Source organism: Homalodisca vitripennis, chromosome 1, assembly GCF_021130785.1.
Source record: "Homalodisca vitripennis isolate AUS2020 chromosome 1, UT_GWSS_2.1, whole genome shotgun sequence".
Lineage (NCBI taxonomy): Eukaryota > Metazoa > Arthropoda > Insecta > Hemiptera > Cicadellidae > Homalodisca > Homalodisca vitripennis.
The window spans coordinates 128080427-128100140 of NC_060207.1; the positions used below are offsets into that span (position 1 = coordinate 128080427).

A 19714-nucleotide genomic window follows, 5' to 3' on the forward strand; every position below is an offset into this window, starting at 1 on the left:
GTAAAAGAAACTCCTCCTGCCAATCCCAAGCCTTTGAGACTGTTGTCTATTGTAATACCCAATTATTTGGCTACATCTGATGCTTCAATGTTTAGAAGCACTTTCTCTTGTCCCATGACTAGCTGCCTGCATTTAGTTGTATTTGCCACTAGATACCACTTTTCCCAACTGGCAGAAAGCTCACAATAAGAAATTCAAAAAAGGTACTGCTGGTGGAATATAAGGAATGTGGTATGACTATTAATGTGTGAATGTGGATACATATACTGAAACACTGAAAACATATGATGGGCAAATAAATATACATGTATTCTGTGTTCGTCTGTCATTTTTCAGCATGACAACGCTATTTCCAAGCTGCACAGAAAACAAAAGACTTTTTGCGATTGTTCAAATAGAATGTATTTTAGGTATGTCACAGCCCAAAGTTGGTGATCAGCAACTTTCACCTTTTGTGCATATTTATGCAACGATTGAGGATGAACAACGGATCTGCAAGGCAGAGGCAGGATTTGTTTGCAGAAGGAATCTCGTAGTTATTAAATAGATATGTGCAAGTTTGTAAACAAACTAAGTACAATCATATGATAATTAAATAAACATGTGACATAGTAACGCATTTAGCATAATGAAATGAACAATAAAATGAAATTTTGCATTCAACCTCAGCAAAGCCTGTTACTTGACATGTAGTGTGGCTTACTCCTACAGTAAAATTCCATTAATCTGGCATCCTGTAGTTTCGCAAGCTTGATAATCCAGCATGCCTTTTAGAAAAAGTAGGTAACATTTTCCTGAATAACGCAAAACATCAGTCATTTAATATGCAATGTTTTTCCATTCATGTGTCCACCAGCGGTTAGACAGGCAAAGAGAAGAGGCTTGGCATTGGATGTCGGCCTGTGTAATCGGTTGGACTTTCATATTTTTGTATCAATTCAATTGAGCCCAGTAATGGTAATTCAATTTCAGAGTTAATGTACTCAGCCCAGAACGACTGACGTCTCGCCATTTGAAATAGGCAGGCAGTGTCTAGAGAGGCTGACGGTGGCAGTGCGGTACAGAGTTGGGATGAAAGCGATCTTGACAGGGTTCCGCCCAATTGTTGTGATGTGTAGAGTACACACTGTAAATAAACCGTAAAAAAAATAGATCTTATAGATCCACGTATAAAGAGAACTACATGAAGATTATATTTGAATAATAAAAACATGTTTTACTGTGATTATTTCTTTTTTATTATGTCTAGATTATTTCCATGATTTATATCCGATAATCCGGCACATTTGATCATTTGGGATGCCTCAAGTTCTGACAGTGCCAGATGAAAAGGAAGTTTACTGAACAACAAATTTCAATTGATGACTGAACATAACTTTACAGATGCTAAAAACGGAATTATCTTGGTAATGTTATTTTATATTTATTTATATTTAAAATACCTCAATTTTTTACAATTTGTAATTTTACTGTATTTCAAAAATATTATAGAGACAGTTCTATTCATGATAATATGATATCAGATGATTTCAAAACTGCCATGTTCAATAAGTTGTTCCATGTTTTTCTCAAATAGCAATCTAAATGGTTTAAGAATTATTTTCTACTTTCTTTCGAACAATTCATAGACTATATTGTTTTTGTGCTGCAATATTTAAAATCATTATGTGTACACTTGTAATGTCTCATACTTGAGTTAAGAAAATTAATTGTGGTACAAAACTTGTAAGTTATGTGTTAATACCTACAATTTTAGAATGTACTTGCAATAGATATTCAAAAGTAAGTTTAAATTGTTTTCCAAAAGAATTGCTCTCTGAGATTGTTGAAGAATTCATTAAAGTGGGTGGGTTTAATTAGGACTAGTTGCCAAAGTAGTCATTGGTGATTATGCTTCAATTAACTGTCTTAAGTCTTTTTTTTTAAATTTCACAGGTATTTATTTTAAAACCTTTTAAAACACTATGGCACATTTTTAATACAATTAAACAAATGGGAAAAATTTTATCTTGATGAAATTGCCAGTTCATACTAATATTTTTGTCGCTGTTTGCATTTGGATGTATATAAACCCTCAACATCACTTTATTACCAACATCCAGTTTCACAACACTGAAAAAGTACATAAAACTGTAAGTATCTGTAAAATTGATGTCTGCCCGTATATGTTGTACAGGCAATCACAAAACAATTTGTAAAATATATTTGCATGACATATTAGCAGTTATTTAAAATCATGATCCTCTTAGAATTAAACATTTCATCATTCTTTTATGTCACATTCTATGAGCAACTGAGTTATATTAGTTTTTTAAGTCATAAGTATATGATTTTTATTTTTGTATATACAAGCTAGAGCATTTTATTGTTCCATAAAAATGTTATTTATAAAGGTATTCTATGATCATTTTTTATTGGTTCGGACATGTGTAATCTATTATGTTATCTAATGAGTTTTGAAGAAATACTAAGTTGGATCTTGAATATTCTATACCAATTCAAACTAAACAAATAAAAAGGTAAAAATAGTATAGTATAATTTAAAAAAATTACAACACCAAATATAACACATGTATGTCTACACTTAACATGTCTGTTATGTACATTGTTAATTTGTGTATTATTATGTAAAAATTGTAATACTAATTCTAGTATGTAGTAAGCAAACTGCCTAGCAGGAAAAGTATTAGAATGAAACATTTTGTGAAACTGAATGTGAGTTAGTATTGTTATAGACCAAATTGCAAGGTCATTGTACTGCTCTCAGCTCTTAAGTTCTGTGAGAGAAATGTAAAGGAAGTATCATTCAACACTTTCTTCTGGTAATGGTAAAGAAAACCAATTTACCCAAAATGTGTGAGTGTAGTGGAATAAAATAAAACCTCACTGTATGTTTCTAATATTTTAATCTATTAAGTATAAACACGTACCGATATTGTAATTAAGCTTCTGTTTACAAATTGCATTACAAAATATACAGATTAAGGTACCTTAACATATGTGAGACTATGTACAACACTTAAAATTACATTACTTACAAAAATGTCAAAAGCAAAATTATAGTTACAGACAGACATAACACCAGGCTTAGAAAGAAACTTACTTTGTACAACCTAAAAATCTAGAATGCTTTTGTTTTATTTTTTGCAATTTACCATGAGTGATAAAAATTTGTATTGATTTTATTAAGTAGTAAAAAATACTTAAACATTTCTGAACTATGTTGTTGATATCTTCATTAATAGATTTACAATTACAATTTTAAGTTTCTAATGAATTGGAATACCATTTAAGAATATATATGTATGTAAAGTATTAATACTATTTGGAAACATTTCTTTCATATGGTTTTGTTAATGTTTATACAAGATCTGTTTTAATTTAATGCAACCTATTCATTTTGGATGTGTGTGATATTGTGTGTATTGTTTTTCCCATTATTAACTTTTGTAATAGAAGCACCTTCAGAGTTTTTGTTGAATAACCATAACAGTAATGTAGCAAAAAATTAAAAACCATCGGATGTGTACAGATCAGTGAGACATCTCGCAATCGAAAACAACAAAGACAATTTATATTGGGTTTAATTTGTTTTTCATATGAACTTTGAAACTTATTACAACTTAAGGAATCTCCATTTAGGAAAAACAATTTTATTTGAAATATTTAGTTGATACTCTGCTCATGTGTGCTTTCCAATTTATAGTGTTTAAAAGCACCCCTTTAATTCTACTCAACCTCTGAAAGGTAGTATGTAATGTTTTTAAATTATTATTCACATTTTGTATTATAATAATATAAGTGACTTTTGACATTTTTCAATTATTAACTATTTTTACATAACCAGTAGTATAAGATTAAATAAAACCAATAAAGTTACAGCCTATTAATGTCTGTAAGGTAAATTACACGTACAACCATTGATAATTAATTACACTCACATCATTTATAATTTCAGTTATTATAATCATAGCAATCAATACATTATGAGAGAATGTGCCATTTATTAGTTTAATAATAATAGTATTATTATTGTAACTACGAGTATAAGTTCAAGACTAATTACTTTTAAGATAAAAACCTTCATATTATATATTTGATAATTTTTAAATTTTTACAAGTATTTTACCCTAAGATCAATAACCTTTTTAAAAAATAATATCTTTGGTCCCAATTATTTTTATCAAATAAATAACTTGAAAAACCCAAATCATTGAAGATATTTTATAGGAAAATATCATTAGTAATTTGCAAGTACAGTAATAGAATAATTCTGTATCAAGTGTACATATTATGATAGACTCTTAGACTGTCTGGACTAATTAATTTTACTGATCAATGAAGATACCAGAACACATAATAAATCAGTCTTTTGTGCTGCTTACTTCCAGTAAGCTGATTATTTAAAAATTCATGAACGTTTTACAAAATTGCAATTCTTAAATTACTAAACCACATCTCACAGTTAGAAACACAAGACTTGACACTGGTAGTAAGATAAGCTGGTTGATATGTCGTCACATCACAGAAATGCTCAGTATTTGAGAGACACGCTCAGTCAAATTTTAGTTCACGCTTGCAGATTGGGCAGTGGTCCGAGGCCTTGAGACATTGTCTGAGACACTCACCATGGAATATATGGTGGCAAGGGGTGATGCGTGCAAGCCGCATGGGGCTGAGACACACCGCGCAGACGTCATCGAACTCTGAGAGCTCCTGGCTGGTCGCGTAACGATACTGTGTGAGAACGGCTCTCTCCATACTGAGATTATGGAGGCTGTTGAGCTTCATCTCCTTGTAGCGGAGGAAGACATTCAAGTAAATGGCGATACAGGCCGAACGATACTGACCATAGAAGACAAGGGGAATAGCGAACAAGAACGAGATGATGGCTGTGTACGATCTGAAGAGAACAGGTACCCAGAGAGACTCCAAGTTCTCCAAGATGGGGAGCTGTAGGAAGATGATGAAGGAGAGTAGGAGTTCCACAAACACTTTCTCCGTCACGATGTAATATAGACCTGTAATGAAGTTGTAAACCAATGTGGGCTTGTAGTGCTCTAGGCCTTGCTCCAGTCCAAACACTAGCAACATGAACACTACAGTGATGATGAAAGTAACAGCCTTGGTCCACTCAAGTACAATCTTGGTTGCAGACATCGCTAGGTGTTTTATGTTGGAGTGTTCAGCCATCCGGACCCATGGTGACCAATCCTCCTTCTCAATGAGTTCCCGGATGTATGAAACACAGTATGCGATCACGTTGTAGAACATGAGTGAGTAGAGGGCTGTAACACGCTGGTTCGGTACCAACACACGGTCACACAATACGAAGAACACTAGCTGTAACAATACATTAGTTGGTTAATTACTACTTCACTTGCCCTCTGAAATCAAGTATTTTTCAGAAAATATGTTTCTCAGTTTTTTTACAATATAGTTGCATAGACAAAATATTGTTGCATTTCTTCAAAATTAGTCTGATTATGTTGTCTATTAAAGGTTCCATTTATGTTTACTTTCCCACCCATACGAGTATGATAAATTACTAAATTTTGGATTTTAGATATCTTTGTAAGCTTTGATTGGAACAAAATGAACAGCCTAAATTTGAAAGAATTTGGTATGCAAATGTTGTTGGTAAAAACAAAATCAAATGATTTTCAGTTTAAAAAATTTTACATTTATAGGTATTTATCCATAAACAAAGTTTTTAACCCAACATATCAAAACTGTAGCTTAAAATATTGCTTAAACCACTTTTATTATGTTTTTATACTTTTTAATAATATTGTAATATTTGTATGATACTTATTACATTTTCAAGAAATGTAGCTATTTGAAGATTAACTTGCTACTTTCTCATATTTACACAAAATTTATAAAATAATAAGTTATTTTAATTTCAGATATTATGTGATATAAAGCATACATAGAGTCTGATTTGAGTAAACAGACAATGCCGTTTTATAAATATGTTCATAGAATTTTTATTTATTTATTTTTACATTGTAATATGTTTTCACATTAAAGGCAAGGTATTAGGCAACATATATGGGTTTACAAGGGTAAAAATGCCATAAATAAACCACTTTGACATTTTGGAATACCATGCATACAAGAAGCAAAATAAACTAAAACTTTTTCAAAGTGATGAGTGAATGGAGGCCTTTAAAATAAGGTACAGCACAACCTACCTATACATTTGAAAATCTGCCAAAAATTACCCTTACTCCCCAAAAGCACCATTCTGGGGTACTTTTGTGTGTTAAAAATTATATTCCTGAATTCTTTGGCATTGAAATATGGAAGTTTATGTTAAAACGAAGAAGGAAGGTTTCTCAGATCAAAAAAGAGGCCGCTATATATCACGGACAAGTGGTCAGCCTCACTCTATATACATACACAGGTTTGAGAAGCCTACTTTTGTCAAAAGACAACTAAGATGGGTTTTATAATAGTCTTTAAATTTATAGTAAAAGTCAGATAGTAATGTTGTCTTTGATATCTAAATTACAGTACTGACCAAGCATTGCATACCTAATATTTGCTAAAATGTCCAGTTAAAAGTATATTTGTACTAAAACTTTTATTTTTCAATCTGGATATTTTCTTACTCTGTGCTAATAAGTGGTTGCAGAAAAGGTTGAAATAAGAAGTGCTATTACTATGAAGTTTACTTTATGCTTTCACACCATACATATAAACAAATTGAAAATAGTGGTTAAATTAATAATTAAACATATGGTTCGCCATAAAGCTATGTTTACACAGATTAGTTGATCACATACAACAGGCTCTTACAGTTAATATTTGGTTGCGTAATACAACTTTAGAGGCCAGTGGGGCATAGCCTGGAGAGATTTTTGTAATAAAAATTGGTCTATATGTTAACCAGAAAATGTATTAGAGTTACCAGAGAATATTACTGTAAAATATCAGTAGTCTGTCCAGTAGTTTTTTACTTAATTGAGTAACAAACATACGGACAGACATCATTGGCTTTTTATATAATAGTATAGATTTAGTTCACTTATTTTATATTGTCAACATTGGCAAGAAAATATTTATGAAACAATAAGCTTTTTATTGCAAAATTTGTTATGAATGTACTAAAATAAACAGACTTAGTATTCAAATTCTTTTCCTGTAACAAGTTGTTATTAATCAAGCCTCAGTTGAAAGCCTCTTCTCATATGTATAGAAAGTCAAGGACATGTCCCAGAGAGATTCTAAATAAAATTTATGTTCAGAAATAAAATATATAAAACACAAAAGAGTCTTAAAATACTCAGTGCAACAAATTTCTCACCTTTGGCAAGCAACTGGGAAAATAGTAACAAGAATGCCACGAGACTGCGTGGCACAGGTTGTAGACCTGTTTCCATGACCATTGTATTGACTGAGTCCACAGTTTTTCTATATGGTATCTCTACTGCTGATATAATCTGGATAGTGATATTAGGCATTGGAGTTGACATGATGTGTTTTGGTTGCAATTCACTATTGTGGTTCCGTGATATCTTACTTTTTTAAATATTTTGTTTAGCTTTGTGATTTAGGATCTAGTGCCCAAAAGTAAAGTATACACCAAAATTATGTTATACATCAGTTTTTGTAACGCAGATGTTCATACATTTTTTTCAATGTTTTGACTGTATACGATTGTTTTGGTTTCATTATCACATAATACAAATTAATACTTGTGTGAATAATATCACAGCTTTTTCATTTCACTGATATACATTTTATTTTGCTATATATATGTTCTTAAAATGTGGAATGATGTTTCTTCTGATATAATCAGATGTTTTAACTTTTTCTTTAGTATTTCAAATTTTATACCTAAGTTGCAAAACCACTTGAAAATGATGGAATTTCTTTGTCTGGCTGTATTACATTTAGTGTATCAAATTAGGTAATGTGATAATATTTTTACTCAGTTGACTACAGTGAAGATATTGGTCATGTGCATTTATACTCATTCCACGTGTCCACTGTTGCGTATGCTTGGTTCAGAATATCTCCACTGGCTGGGCTAATATCTATATACTTCTCTATAATCATGTCAACTGTCTTCCTAGGAATAATCAACTGAGATAATTTGACTAAAACTTTTACCTGATTGACTAGAGTGAAGATGTTGGTCATCCGCATGTATGCTCTTTCAACCATGTCCACTGGTGTGTATACTCGGCTCAGGAATGTCACCACAGGTTGTGCAAAGTCTGTACACCTCTCTATAAACATGTCGAATAAAATGAAGGACATCTTCTAAAAACTTCTAAAATAAATTATGAATAAATAGTAATAAAATAGATTTTATAATTCATGTCCATCCAATTTTATTATAAAAGGATAGCATACCAAATCCTTTTTAAACAATCTCCTAAATAACTATAAAAAATGGAAGGATACCCCCCCCCCCCCACCCCCCCCCCCCCCCACCCCCCCCCCCCCCCACCCCCCCCCCCCCCCACCCCCCCCCCCCCCCACCCCCCCCCCCCCCCACCCCCCAATAAATGTTGCTGTTAACAACTTATTTATTGGTTATGGGTATTTTAAAAATATTGTTAGTTGTTTTAATGTTTGACTTTTAAAAGGCTACGCACTGAATCTGATGATGGCTTATAAACCTTCATATCAGCTAAATATTTTTCTAAAATATTGTTGAAATGTTGTAAAATGTTTTTTAAAAACATCCACTAAATCCTTGGTTGAACTGAGATAAAGCCAAGGCTTTTTACTCAAATACCTCCATAAATACCAGGTATACCTCGAAGAGGTTTAAACATTTGATTTTATATTACTTGCCCATTTATGCACTGAACATATTCAAACTCTACACAATTCATTAAATAGGTATTAAAAAAATTCTGTGAAAATTTTAGCTCTCTAGCAATTGTTTAAACGAAATGCTAATACAGTATTTTGAAAAACTATACTTTAAAAACCGTAGAAAAAAACTGTATTTTTGTTTTGTAAAAATTATTTATTGTCATATTCTAATCAAAAAATTAGAACATAGCCTATTAAAAAACCTAGAATCACAGTCAACAATTATTCTAACTGTTATCCAACCACAGTGACACACTAATAACAGTGCTTAACAAATGAATCGTTAGCTCTTACAAAGAAATTCTGTGGTTTCCGGAGAAGTTTCCTCTTCAATTGTTTTTAATTCCTCATCATTATTGAAGCTACGAGTATAAACTTGTTCCTTTAAGTAATCCTATAGAAAAATATCACACACAGTTAAATCTGGGGATCGGGGTGGCCAATCTAAAAATTCACTTCCACGACAAATCCAATGGCCATTTAGGTTGTCATTTAGTAATCGACAGGATTTGCGAAATGAGGAGGAGAAACATCTTGTTGGAAGATTGCTTCAAACCATTTCTGGAACCGTAAAACGACAATGAGCGTTGTTAAACAGCTGTTCTTTAAAACTGCAACGCAAAAATCATATCAGGTAAGTCAAGAAATTAACTTTTATAGGAAGCAAAATGGTCAAATTTTCAATATGTCACAATTTTGTTTTTACAATTGTTAGGGAGCTTTAATTTGCACAGAATATTTATAAAACCTACTTTATTACTTGTTTAGAGTTTGAAAATGTTCGATGCATAAATGGGCAAGTAATTAAAATCAAACGTTTAAACCTCTACGTGAGACTCTGTATATTGCTGAAAATAGGAGACAGTGGAGAACCGATTGCCATCCCCTCATCTTGATGGTAAAATTTGATCGTCGAAAATAATTGCATTGATTGCATAGTTCTAACAGTTCCATAATTAATGTCACAGGAAGTTATTTCCCTTAATGTTTGTTCTTTGAGACGTGATTTAATAATTTCTAGTTTCTGGAACTGGTACATTTTTTAATAGACTTTCAATGTCAAAACTTACTAGTTTGTCAGTTTCAGCCAACTTCAGGAATTTTAGCTTTTCTACAAAAACCCTGGAATTTTTTATAAGAGATTCAGTTTTTCCTATCAATGGCATTAAAATGTCCAAAAGAACTTTAGACAATTCCCTTCAAGGTGAATCATGAGAACTAATGATAGGCTGGAGAGGGATGCTAGGTTTGTGGATTTTGGGAAGGCCATACATATGGCGAATCTTTGAATGGTGAGGAGTTAATTTAGATCTAATATTATTTGAAAAAATATGTTTGTGTTCTCTTTAAAGTTCATACAATGTGCTAGTTTTACGTTCAAAATAATCAATTTGATCTTTATTTAAAACTGCATATTTGCCAGTACTTAAAGTTGCCGTAATCTTATCTTTATATGTTACCAAGTTAAGTACAACAGTAGTGTTGCCTTGATTGGTAATATTTCAGTAGTACCTTTATTGTACTTTTTTATTAAACTCAATTATAATTAAGAAAATATTACAAATCACCAAAACTCTACTACAGAATTGAATCGTTAGTGGTAAATTTAGTGGTCTGCAGAATATAGATTTCAGCCATCTTTTATTATCTTAACAATGTTTGTCAAAGCTGATCTTGTTTCATGATTTTACAGAATTATATTTGTATAATATTAGACTATAATAAATTTTAGGATGAAAAAAGTATATTTATATTTAAGCATTAACAATAAAACTGCAAACCTAGATTTTAAAACGTCCTAATTGTTAACTAGCTACTTGTGATTCACTGTACTGCATCGCTTTATTTAATCAACACCAGTAGGGAATCAGAAACAGAATGATGACTAGTAACAGCCAAGTTTTTTGTTATTGTTTAAATTTTTTTATTTAGATTTTGACTGTTTTTATGGTTGCTATTGTTTATTTATGAAAGAATAACTAATAACTATGTATACAATATTACCATTTTACATATACTCCTTTTGATTGATTTGGGATTGTGTTTTATATATCTTTGCTTATGTTGCAAGTGACTTCAGAGACTTCACCTAAGGCAATTTCCTAAAAATACCAAAGGGTATTCAAACTAGTAATGACCTACTATTTTGAGCTATTGAAGTGTATTTTTTACTTCATTCATAAATTTGTTTAGTGTATTTTGGATTTCAGAGAGGTCACACAAAATTACTCCAACTTATTGAGTTGTCCTCAAACCGATATATTATGCTACTTTTAATATATTTTATGTTCTGTTGCAGTTTTCTTGGACATTAATTAACAAGGCATTTGACATGATAAGCTCACTGAGCTAGCATTACAGTAACTTATGGTATAGCTCAAGTCATGTCTGGCTGGCAAGTTCTTCCGTATTTGTGTAGATCATTTCTTTTTTTATAGTTTCAGGAGCTCTTCCACCAAAAAGGCCAGTTGTATTAGTATTTAGCAAGTAATTTTACATTGCACAATTATATTGATTTTTTTCCATAAGTAAAATAGTTAAATAAATAATACCAAATATTGAAATATTTTCAATACAACTTCCCAGCTGTCAACAGATTGATACCCATCTGTATTAACACGTTGAATTGTCTGTTATCATATTCTGTACATTCAATACATCACTAGTGAATAGCCATTATTACCTAAACAAAGTACAATGGTTACTATCTGGATCTATTGGTAGCATAAAAGATAGAAAAACCGTCAATTGTCAATAGTGTTTTATTCCATAACAAGTAAGCGTCAAATTTTGTAATACAGGAAATGCATGGTTAACAACTCCACATCTAAGGTAACTGCAGTCAGCATTCTACAGACTGAATAAGTAACTGTATGAGAGTGCGAGTAGGACGCCCAGTCATTCCTTTTTGGAGGTAAGGCAGGTTATCGGCTGGTCCCATCACACCCGCGATGTCTAGATGTATCCAGTCTCCGGGTGGAGCAAACTCCTGGCAACAGCACACAACTTGAGTAACAACAATCAGGACTATACAGACTGGATAATCAACTGTAAGAGATTGCATGTGGGTCAGTCTTCCTCTTCTAGAGATAAGGCTGGTCATCAGCTGGTCTCCATCTTGATAGTGATTCAGTTTGTATAGCAAGAACTAGTAATAACAATGAGAACATTTGTATCACTTTTAGAGATAGGCATTCAGGGATGAGACTTTTCTGAGGATGATGACGATCAGGATGCGGACCCAATTTATCAACCAAGACCTTACATGTCAAGTGATTCTAAAGGCAGTTTGATGAAAGCAGGTTATACCATTATTTAGTTGTATTTTATATAATATTTTACGAGGGTTGTCATGAACCTTAAGTTGTCTCGATAAATGGCTAATACCACCATGATTTTATTTTAGGCGAGTTCAACTTCGAGTCTTTGAGTTTCATTTTAACTATGAGTACAACTTTGAGTATTTCCAGCATTCATGTTTTAGACCTCTAGTGTACTAATCTTCACTCTTTCTAACTACAGCAGCAATGTCCCGTGCTGCTTGTGAGTTGACATCAACATAAAGGGAACTCAATTTTAATAATTATTAAGTTCGTATGCAAAATTCCCATAGAACATAGGAACCATTAGGCCCACTCCCATGACATTATTTAGTTCATTACCACTCTATTTGGCAGCAACGTATGAATACATTATTATTTTATTTTTAACATCTAGAAGCGGTGATTTGCCACAATTAAACATATAAGTGAACTTTGCTATTCATTACTAAGACCTCAGAGGTATCCAACCCCATGTGTTTCGTCCATTCGGTTCAAGGAATCGCTGAAGTTGATCATGTACGCGATAAAAACGCTACATGTGTGTTGGGCTATGGAATAGCTCTCTGTGTGGTACCTGTTTTGCTGGCTACCATTTACAGAAAAACTACTAAAAGTAGTGAATTTTCTTCCGGAAAAAAACTTTTTATTATTATTATTATATAAAAAAGTTATTATTTTCTGTGTTTCTGTTAATTTCAGAGAAAAATTTGAGTTTTTCTTTCAAAATTAGGATCATTTGGTAACCCATTCATTTTGTACTTTTTTATGACTTTTTTTAATTTGATTTTCTTTCCACTGATTATAGCTTCTTGACCATAGTGGTCTGAAATTTCTGTATTAACCACAGGCACTGCAACATTGGAAAGGTTGGAAATTATGTTATTGATAGCTAATTGTGAGGTTGTTGTTATTCTTGTGTGGGTTTTGATTAATAATTCAAGATCAAAAGACCTTAGTAAGTTGGCTAGATGTTTGGTGGATAGGTGATTGTTGTCCAAAGCGTTAATATGAAATCGCCCATCAGGACGAAGTCAAGATCATGATGAGTCAGGTCTAACAGCAAGGATTCTAATTTTGAAAAAATATGTTTTAGTTTCCACTGGGAGACCAATAGATGCCAATGATGACCAATTTTTAATTTTTGGTTTGAAGTTTAATCCTGGCTGCTTCAAAATGTTGTTCGTCCATTTCTCTTATCGTATAGGTTACTGAAGTGAAACTTCGTTTAAAAAAATTGCAACACCTCCACCTTTAGTATAATGACGGTAATATGAGTTGGTCAATTTAAAATTTTACACACCTCAATTTTTATATTGTTAAAACGGTTTTCGATTACAACAACTAGATCTCTACTTAGATCTTCCCACTGTGATGGAGCAGCCTTAAAACAAATTGATTTTGAAATTTTGCAATTGTTCTGCCAATTTGATTTGAGTATGTCAACTTTGCTCGTCGCCTTGAAGTGGGGTCTCTAAAAAAGCATGAGAAACTTCCGCCATCAGAGAGTCGGTCTGTCATTGCCGTGGTGTTTGGAGGTTGGAAACTTTCTATGGAGGGGTCAGTAGACTAGCCAGTCTTGGGCTCAGCTTGTCTAGTTCTGGCGGCATTGAACGTGGCGCTTGAGTCGATTTATTTCCTCCATCGGATCGAAGGTAAGTCAACAGGAGACGTACGAGGACTTTCTTCCCAAGAAACGTAAGATACATCCCATGCACTGTGAAATGTTGTCTTGGGATGCCAGCGAAATAAAAAAAGTCAACACAGGGATGTCTCTTGCCTAGCTCCACGATATATGTATTTACCAGGAAAATTTGCTGGTTGATCGGGTGGCATGATGGCAAGTCATGGCAGTGCGGAAAGGAATAATAACCCTATGTGACAGTAACCCTAGAGAAGGACCCCAGAAAGTTCACCAAGCGTCCTTCAAGATGCTCATAGATGATTTTATCATCTCCATCTGCCACATCGTTGGTGCTGGCTATTACTATAACACAAGACCCCAAAGATAGGGTACCAGTGGATCCAACCGTTAGCAGGCCAGCTCCTGGTTTACAAAACTCCAGAACATTAGTTGATGGTTGCACCAAGAATCCCCACCACGTGACGACTGTGACTATCGCTTTCTATCTGGATGACAGGGTAGGTGAAGAACTCTTTATTCTCCATATCCACCGCAGCCGTTTTTGTGGAGTCTCGAGACAAGCGGTTGTTTTTAGGAATCAGACTTTCTCTTTTTCTTCCTATTTTTCCTTTTCTTGACGAACTGTTTTTTTGTTCTTCGGAACAGCTAGTAATACTGATTTCAACGAAGTATGATAAATTAAAGTAACCACAACTGTTCCAAAGAGTATCAACATACTTATAGCTTATAATCCAACTAACCGACTATTGAATAGTTTAATTTAAATTAGTATGAATATTTTTTAAACTGATATCTTAAATATAGCATACATAATTGTGCTACAGGTGTCAGTCATTTTCGTCTAAATGTCCATATATATTGACACTTTAGTGTGTATACAAGATACATATCACAATTATTGTCCTCCCCTCTTCCCTACCAATACGACTGTGTAGCTGTTCACTCTACTTAGTTACACCAGCTGTAAAAATTCTGTGATAATTCATTTTGCTCTGACTAAATTGGTTGACTTTAAAGACCACTGATAAAACAAAGCATAACTTAATCGTTACTTAAATATACTGACCAGTAAAATTGACATATTTTGAAAGCACACTTATTTAAATACAACAAATATGAAGATGTTCTCTAACCTTCAGAAAAGCCGCTGCAGTGCAAGAGCCTCCTCCTTTCCCTTTTCCGAGGTTGTTCACATCAGCAGCAGGGAAATCTGGAACATTGCACATTTATCTACACGTGCATACCAAGAGCAGTAATTATAATTAGTAGTGACGTACTCTCACTAGATGATAATAATTATTTTAACCCTCTAACTGGTAATTGCTATATATATGGCAGTTTAGGTTACTCGCCTACTGGCACTGTCAGTATGCAGACGTTTCGGAAATCGGTTATTTCCATATTTTTGTTGTTTCGGTTTAAAAATAAGCATCAATTGATGGCAGAATAATCAAGCTATAGACAATAGACAATAGACAATAGACAAATCTCTTTATTTCATGAACTTTGAGTACAGAAATGTCGTCAAAAGTTTGCAAGAGTTGGAATTGAAGTATATTATTACTCAAAAAATCAAACTTTATTTCTCTTTGTATGGTTAGAAGAAACATCTTGTACGGGCAACTGATTTGACTATGACCAGCTGACCGGGTTTACTGTCTTATTAGTTTACTTCTGCTATTGTTTTGTTTTGGTATCATCTGCCTAATTGATTTATATTGAGTTTATGTTTTGGTTATTAGTAATATGGTGATGAAGACACACTCAATTTTAGGGACAAATCAAGTGATTTGTGAGAACTGTTAGATTCTTAAATTGGAACTAGCTTCCTTATCAGGCTAGTTCAAGGTTAAAAAATTGCTAAAATATAAACTTTTTTAATAACACCACTAAAACTATATATATATTTTAGGTGAGTATAAAATTTAGCACCTTTTGTATGTTTTGGATTTTGTATAAACCTTTTATACATACATGATAAGATAGTGCAAAGTTATAAAAAATTCATATCAAGCACATTCAAACACCAAAATCTTTTTATTAAATATGAAAATAATAATGAAGATAATTTATTACTATTACTTTAAATATTCTAAAAACAATTATATATAATAAGTTGTATATTCGAAGAATTTTGAAAGGTATATAACAGTTTAATGTAAATCTGACAACGGCTGAAAAAAGGGTGCCTGTCCAGGAGCAGACACCACCAGTTCGAGGGTTAATGTATCACCATTCTAATGGTGTTATATATTAAACTAATTGAAATCTTGCATTTAATTTCTATGTTTAATGGCCTTTTGATTTATAATTAAATATTTCATATGACAATTTACTTGTTTTTACCGATTTTTATTTAAAGAAAAACATGAATACAAAGTTTGTTGTAGTTCACCACATGAATGTACTTTGCTGTTTATAATGTGTATTGGACTGATTTTTTTTCTATTTGTATAGTGTATGCATAATATAGTCATTTCAAGAAACAGTTTATCCATGAAAGTTGAATGACTTATGGAACATTCTAATGTAAACTATGTTAGGAAAGGTCAAATTACAGCACATCCAGAATAATCTTGAAGAAGACAATAAACTGTCTCTGGCAGTATTTGTATATAACATTTGTACTTAAACTAATACAATTTATTATATATTTTTTTACAAAGACATCTTTCATACCCCATTAAAACTTACAAGATAACCTATCTTCTAGCTAAAGTAGAGGCACCAGAGTAGGAATCACCACACTCTGTTCCTTGCAAGAATCTCTGCTGATAGATAATCATGACCCTGACTCAAACGTCAACCTCATAAACCAGAGGAGAGGTGGTCAGACTCTGTCGCCCATTAGGACCCCCTCCTGATGGAAAACCAGAGTAGCTCACCTGTCATCTGCTTAGAGTAGTGGTCCCAGAGGGGAAACCGCCAAACTTTGTCACCTGTGAGGGCCCCCGCCTGATGGACAACCAGAGTAGCTCACCTGTCATCTGCTTTTTTTTCCTTCCTGAGGGAAAAAGACAGTTTGTCCCCGCGCTTAATCCTAAAAGGACCTTTGCGCCCCCCTTACTTTAATTTTGTGTCCTCAAAATCCGAGACTTTTTCAAAAACCAATCAGATTTCAGGGCTCCTGCTCTCTGATATCCTTGGGGCGGAGGAGATATACTCCCAGATATCTTTTCCGAGTTTCTAAGATGGTAGGACAATCTAACTAAATGTGCTCTGTTGATTCCTCCTCTTCTCCACAGAGTCTACATTCGTTAGTCTGGCTAAGGCCTACCTTCATAAGATGTTTCCTTAGGGGGCCATGTCCTATCAACATTCCTAATAGTCTTATATCCTCCTTATTCTGATCTAAGAGAGATGTCCACCCTTTAACATAAGGAGAGATAAACATTTTGGATAGTCTTAATCCCGAGGCTCTACTCCAATTATTGTGTTTTATCCTCTTTTCCCAATCTTTGACCAGAGCTTTAATGTTGGAGAAGGCTATCCCGCAACCTGGCTCAGGCCCCACCATTGTGGATTCCGCTATCTTTTTGGCGAGGATGTCTGCTTTTTCATTTCCATGAATACCTACATGACCCAGTACCCAACCGAGTATTACTCTGTTATTCACTGCCAGCTCTGCTAGAGCATTCTTACATTCCCAGACCGCTTTCGAATCAAACGAACAGATATCAAGTGCCTTCAGTGCAGCCTGACTATCAGAAAGTATTAGGTATTTTAATCCTTTTGTCCTCATTTGTATGAGTCTTCTGGAACATGAGTCTATTGCCATGTCCTCCGCCTGAAAAACCGTGGCATGTCTTCCTAGGGGCACAGCCATGTTGACTCCTGGTCTGTGTATCCTGCCCTAGAGTCAAGGCATGAACCCTCTGTGTAAAACTTCAGAACTCCTTTTGTAGGGTAGGCCTCCTTTTTAATCCATTTCTCCCTACTTCCGATAGAGACCATATATGGGTTGTCAAAGGAGTATTTCTTAACCATTGAGTCTGACACTTTGGTTAGCATTTCAGCCTCAGGAAATACTTGCAATATCTTCATGTGGCCTTCTAAGGAGGTAGCATTTATTACCTTTGTTCTTAGAAGCTTCATTGCACTTAGAGCAGCTGTTCTCACCACCTCCTGCCCCAGAGGAGCGTATCTCAGGACCGCTTCAATTGCTAGTGTTGGGCAGGAGCTCATCGCTCCCTTGATGCTTAAGCAAGCTAGCCTTTGAAGACTCAGTAGCCTTTTAGCAGCTGTTGTTTGTTCTACTTTCGGCCACTACACTAAGGAAGCATATTTGACCATTGGTTTAATTATGGTTTTGTAAATCCAATACATCATTTTGGGTTTAAGTCCCCATTTAAATCCAAAAAGTCTCTAACAGCCCCAAGGGCCATAGTCGCTGTCATCTGCTTAGAGTAGTGGTCCTAGAAGGAAAACCGTCAAACTCTGACACCCGTGAAGGCCCTGGCCTGATGGACAACCAGAGTAGCTCACCTGTCATCTGCTTAGTGTAGTGGTCCCAGAGAGGAAACCGCCAAACTCTGTCACCCGTGAGGGCCCCTGCCTGATGCAGCTGGTGCCAAAGAGCCGTTGAGTTGCTGAACACCCCTGTTGCAGCCTCACCCAGCGCTATCCTCATGGCCCCTGCATCACAATCATCCATATACAACTCATCTAACGGTTTAGTTAATAATTTGTCTTTTTGTGTATCTCGAAATTATTAATCATTCCAGCACTCTCTGAAAAAAGCAGAAGAATACAAAAGTAATCTTTAGTTAAAAACACTTCATTACATTCTAATAACTGATGTACATTTAACAATAAGAAAGTGAAGATGATCCTGACATTAGCAGTGAGTGCTCTACATTGTGTAAGTACACTGCAGGCATGAGACCCAAAAAATTTGAAAGGGTAGGCAGACAATCTTCTTGTGCCCATTCCAGTAAACGTACAGACAAAATAGCCCGAGGTTGTACCATATGGCTGACCCACTGGTAGCCTTTGACTTGTGACGTACAGTTATGCAGATTTAAATCTCCAAATTCAAGATTGATTATCATCAATACACATTCATAGACATGCTTGGTAAAATTTATAACAATATTCATAATATATTTAGCATTTTATGACTTCTATCAGTGAAAATTTCACAATGAACATGTTAATGGCAGAGCACACAAAATTTTTACATTAAAAAGCTCTCATTTTGATTTGGTTACATTTTGTACAGAAACAACATAAGTAGTATATTGAACTTTATTTATGTTTGAACTTATATTATGCACATATAGTAATCAACATTAGATGCATACTCCAAACAGAGCATGTTTTCATTGATTACATTATGTTTATTTAACTTTCAAGAAAAAATGGACTTGTACTCAATACAGGTTTATCTTCTTTATGAATACCTACATGTGTATATTCAATGGATATTGTACTTTTGTACATGTATCCAAGATAAATAAATATAAATATATATATATATATATATATATATATATATAATCTTTCTGTGATTCTTCTTGTATGAAGTATGCATTTAAGTATGATTTTATTCACGTACACACTGTACAAAATGTTTAATATAAATAATCATATATACTCAAAATATTCTTAAAACAAGAACAAAGAAAGTAACTCCTGTAATTCTACAATGTATTGTACCTGTGAGGGTGGCGATGTCAAGGGTGAACTTGGGTGTGAACTGTGCTGCATAACACAGAGCATCTGCAAGCACCAGCCTGCCCTCTGCATCTGTATTGTCCACTTGTATAGTCTTACCATTCATGGCCACCACAACATCACCAGGTTTGGTGGCTGATCCACTCGGCATATTCTCACAGAGAGGCGTCAACCCTGCACACACATTCAAACAAACTCCAAATATTTTTTAATCATTTAAGGTTGTAAAATAATC

The 19714-nt window shown here is 33.8% G+C and overlaps 2 protein-coding genes across 2 annotated transcripts in view; both read right to left on the reverse strand.

Moving 5' to 3' along the window:
• Positions 1 to 2889: 2889 nt before the first annotated feature.
• On the reverse strand, positions 2890 to 8279 carry LOC124371227 (E3 ubiquitin-protein ligase RNF139-like). Its single transcript, XM_046829563.1, has 2 exons — positions 8122 to 8279; positions 2890 to 5343 (listed from the first exon to the last, which is right to left on the reverse strand). The coding sequence occupies exons 1-2, from the start codon at positions 8269 to 8271 to the stop codon at positions 4555 to 4557; spliced, it is 939 nt and encodes a 312-aa protein (XP_046685519.1). The 5' UTR covers positions 8272 to 8279; the 3' UTR covers positions 2890 to 4554.
• Positions 8280 to 11605: 3326 nt separating this feature from the next.
• The window catches only part of LOC124371234 (cytosol aminopeptidase-like), a 30362-nt gene continuing 22253 nt past the window's right edge, over positions 11606 to 19714 (reverse strand). The window contains exons 6-9 of the mRNA XM_046829574.1: positions 19462 to 19653; positions 18289 to 18438; positions 14937 to 15013; positions 11606 to 11827 (exon numbers count right to left, since the gene is read on the reverse strand). Coding sequence (XP_046685530.1) covers positions 11681 to 11827; positions 14937 to 15013; positions 18289 to 18438; positions 19462 to 19653 — 566 coding nt within the window. The 3' untranslated portion in view covers positions 11606 to 11680. The remainder of the gene's footprint in view (positions 11828 to 14936; positions 15014 to 18288; positions 18439 to 19461; positions 19654 to 19714) is intronic.

Bases quoted from the DNA above. Each gene is read 5' to 3' on its own strand.
- LOC124371227 (XM_046829563.1), bottom strand. From the start codon at position 8,271: ATGTCCTTCATTTTATTCGACATGTTTATAGAGAGGTGTACAGACTTT. The intron at 5,344-8,121 runs GTAAAAGTTTTA...GTATTGTTACAG, and splicing joins TCTTCACTCTAGTCAATCAG to CTAGTGTTCTTCGTATTGTG.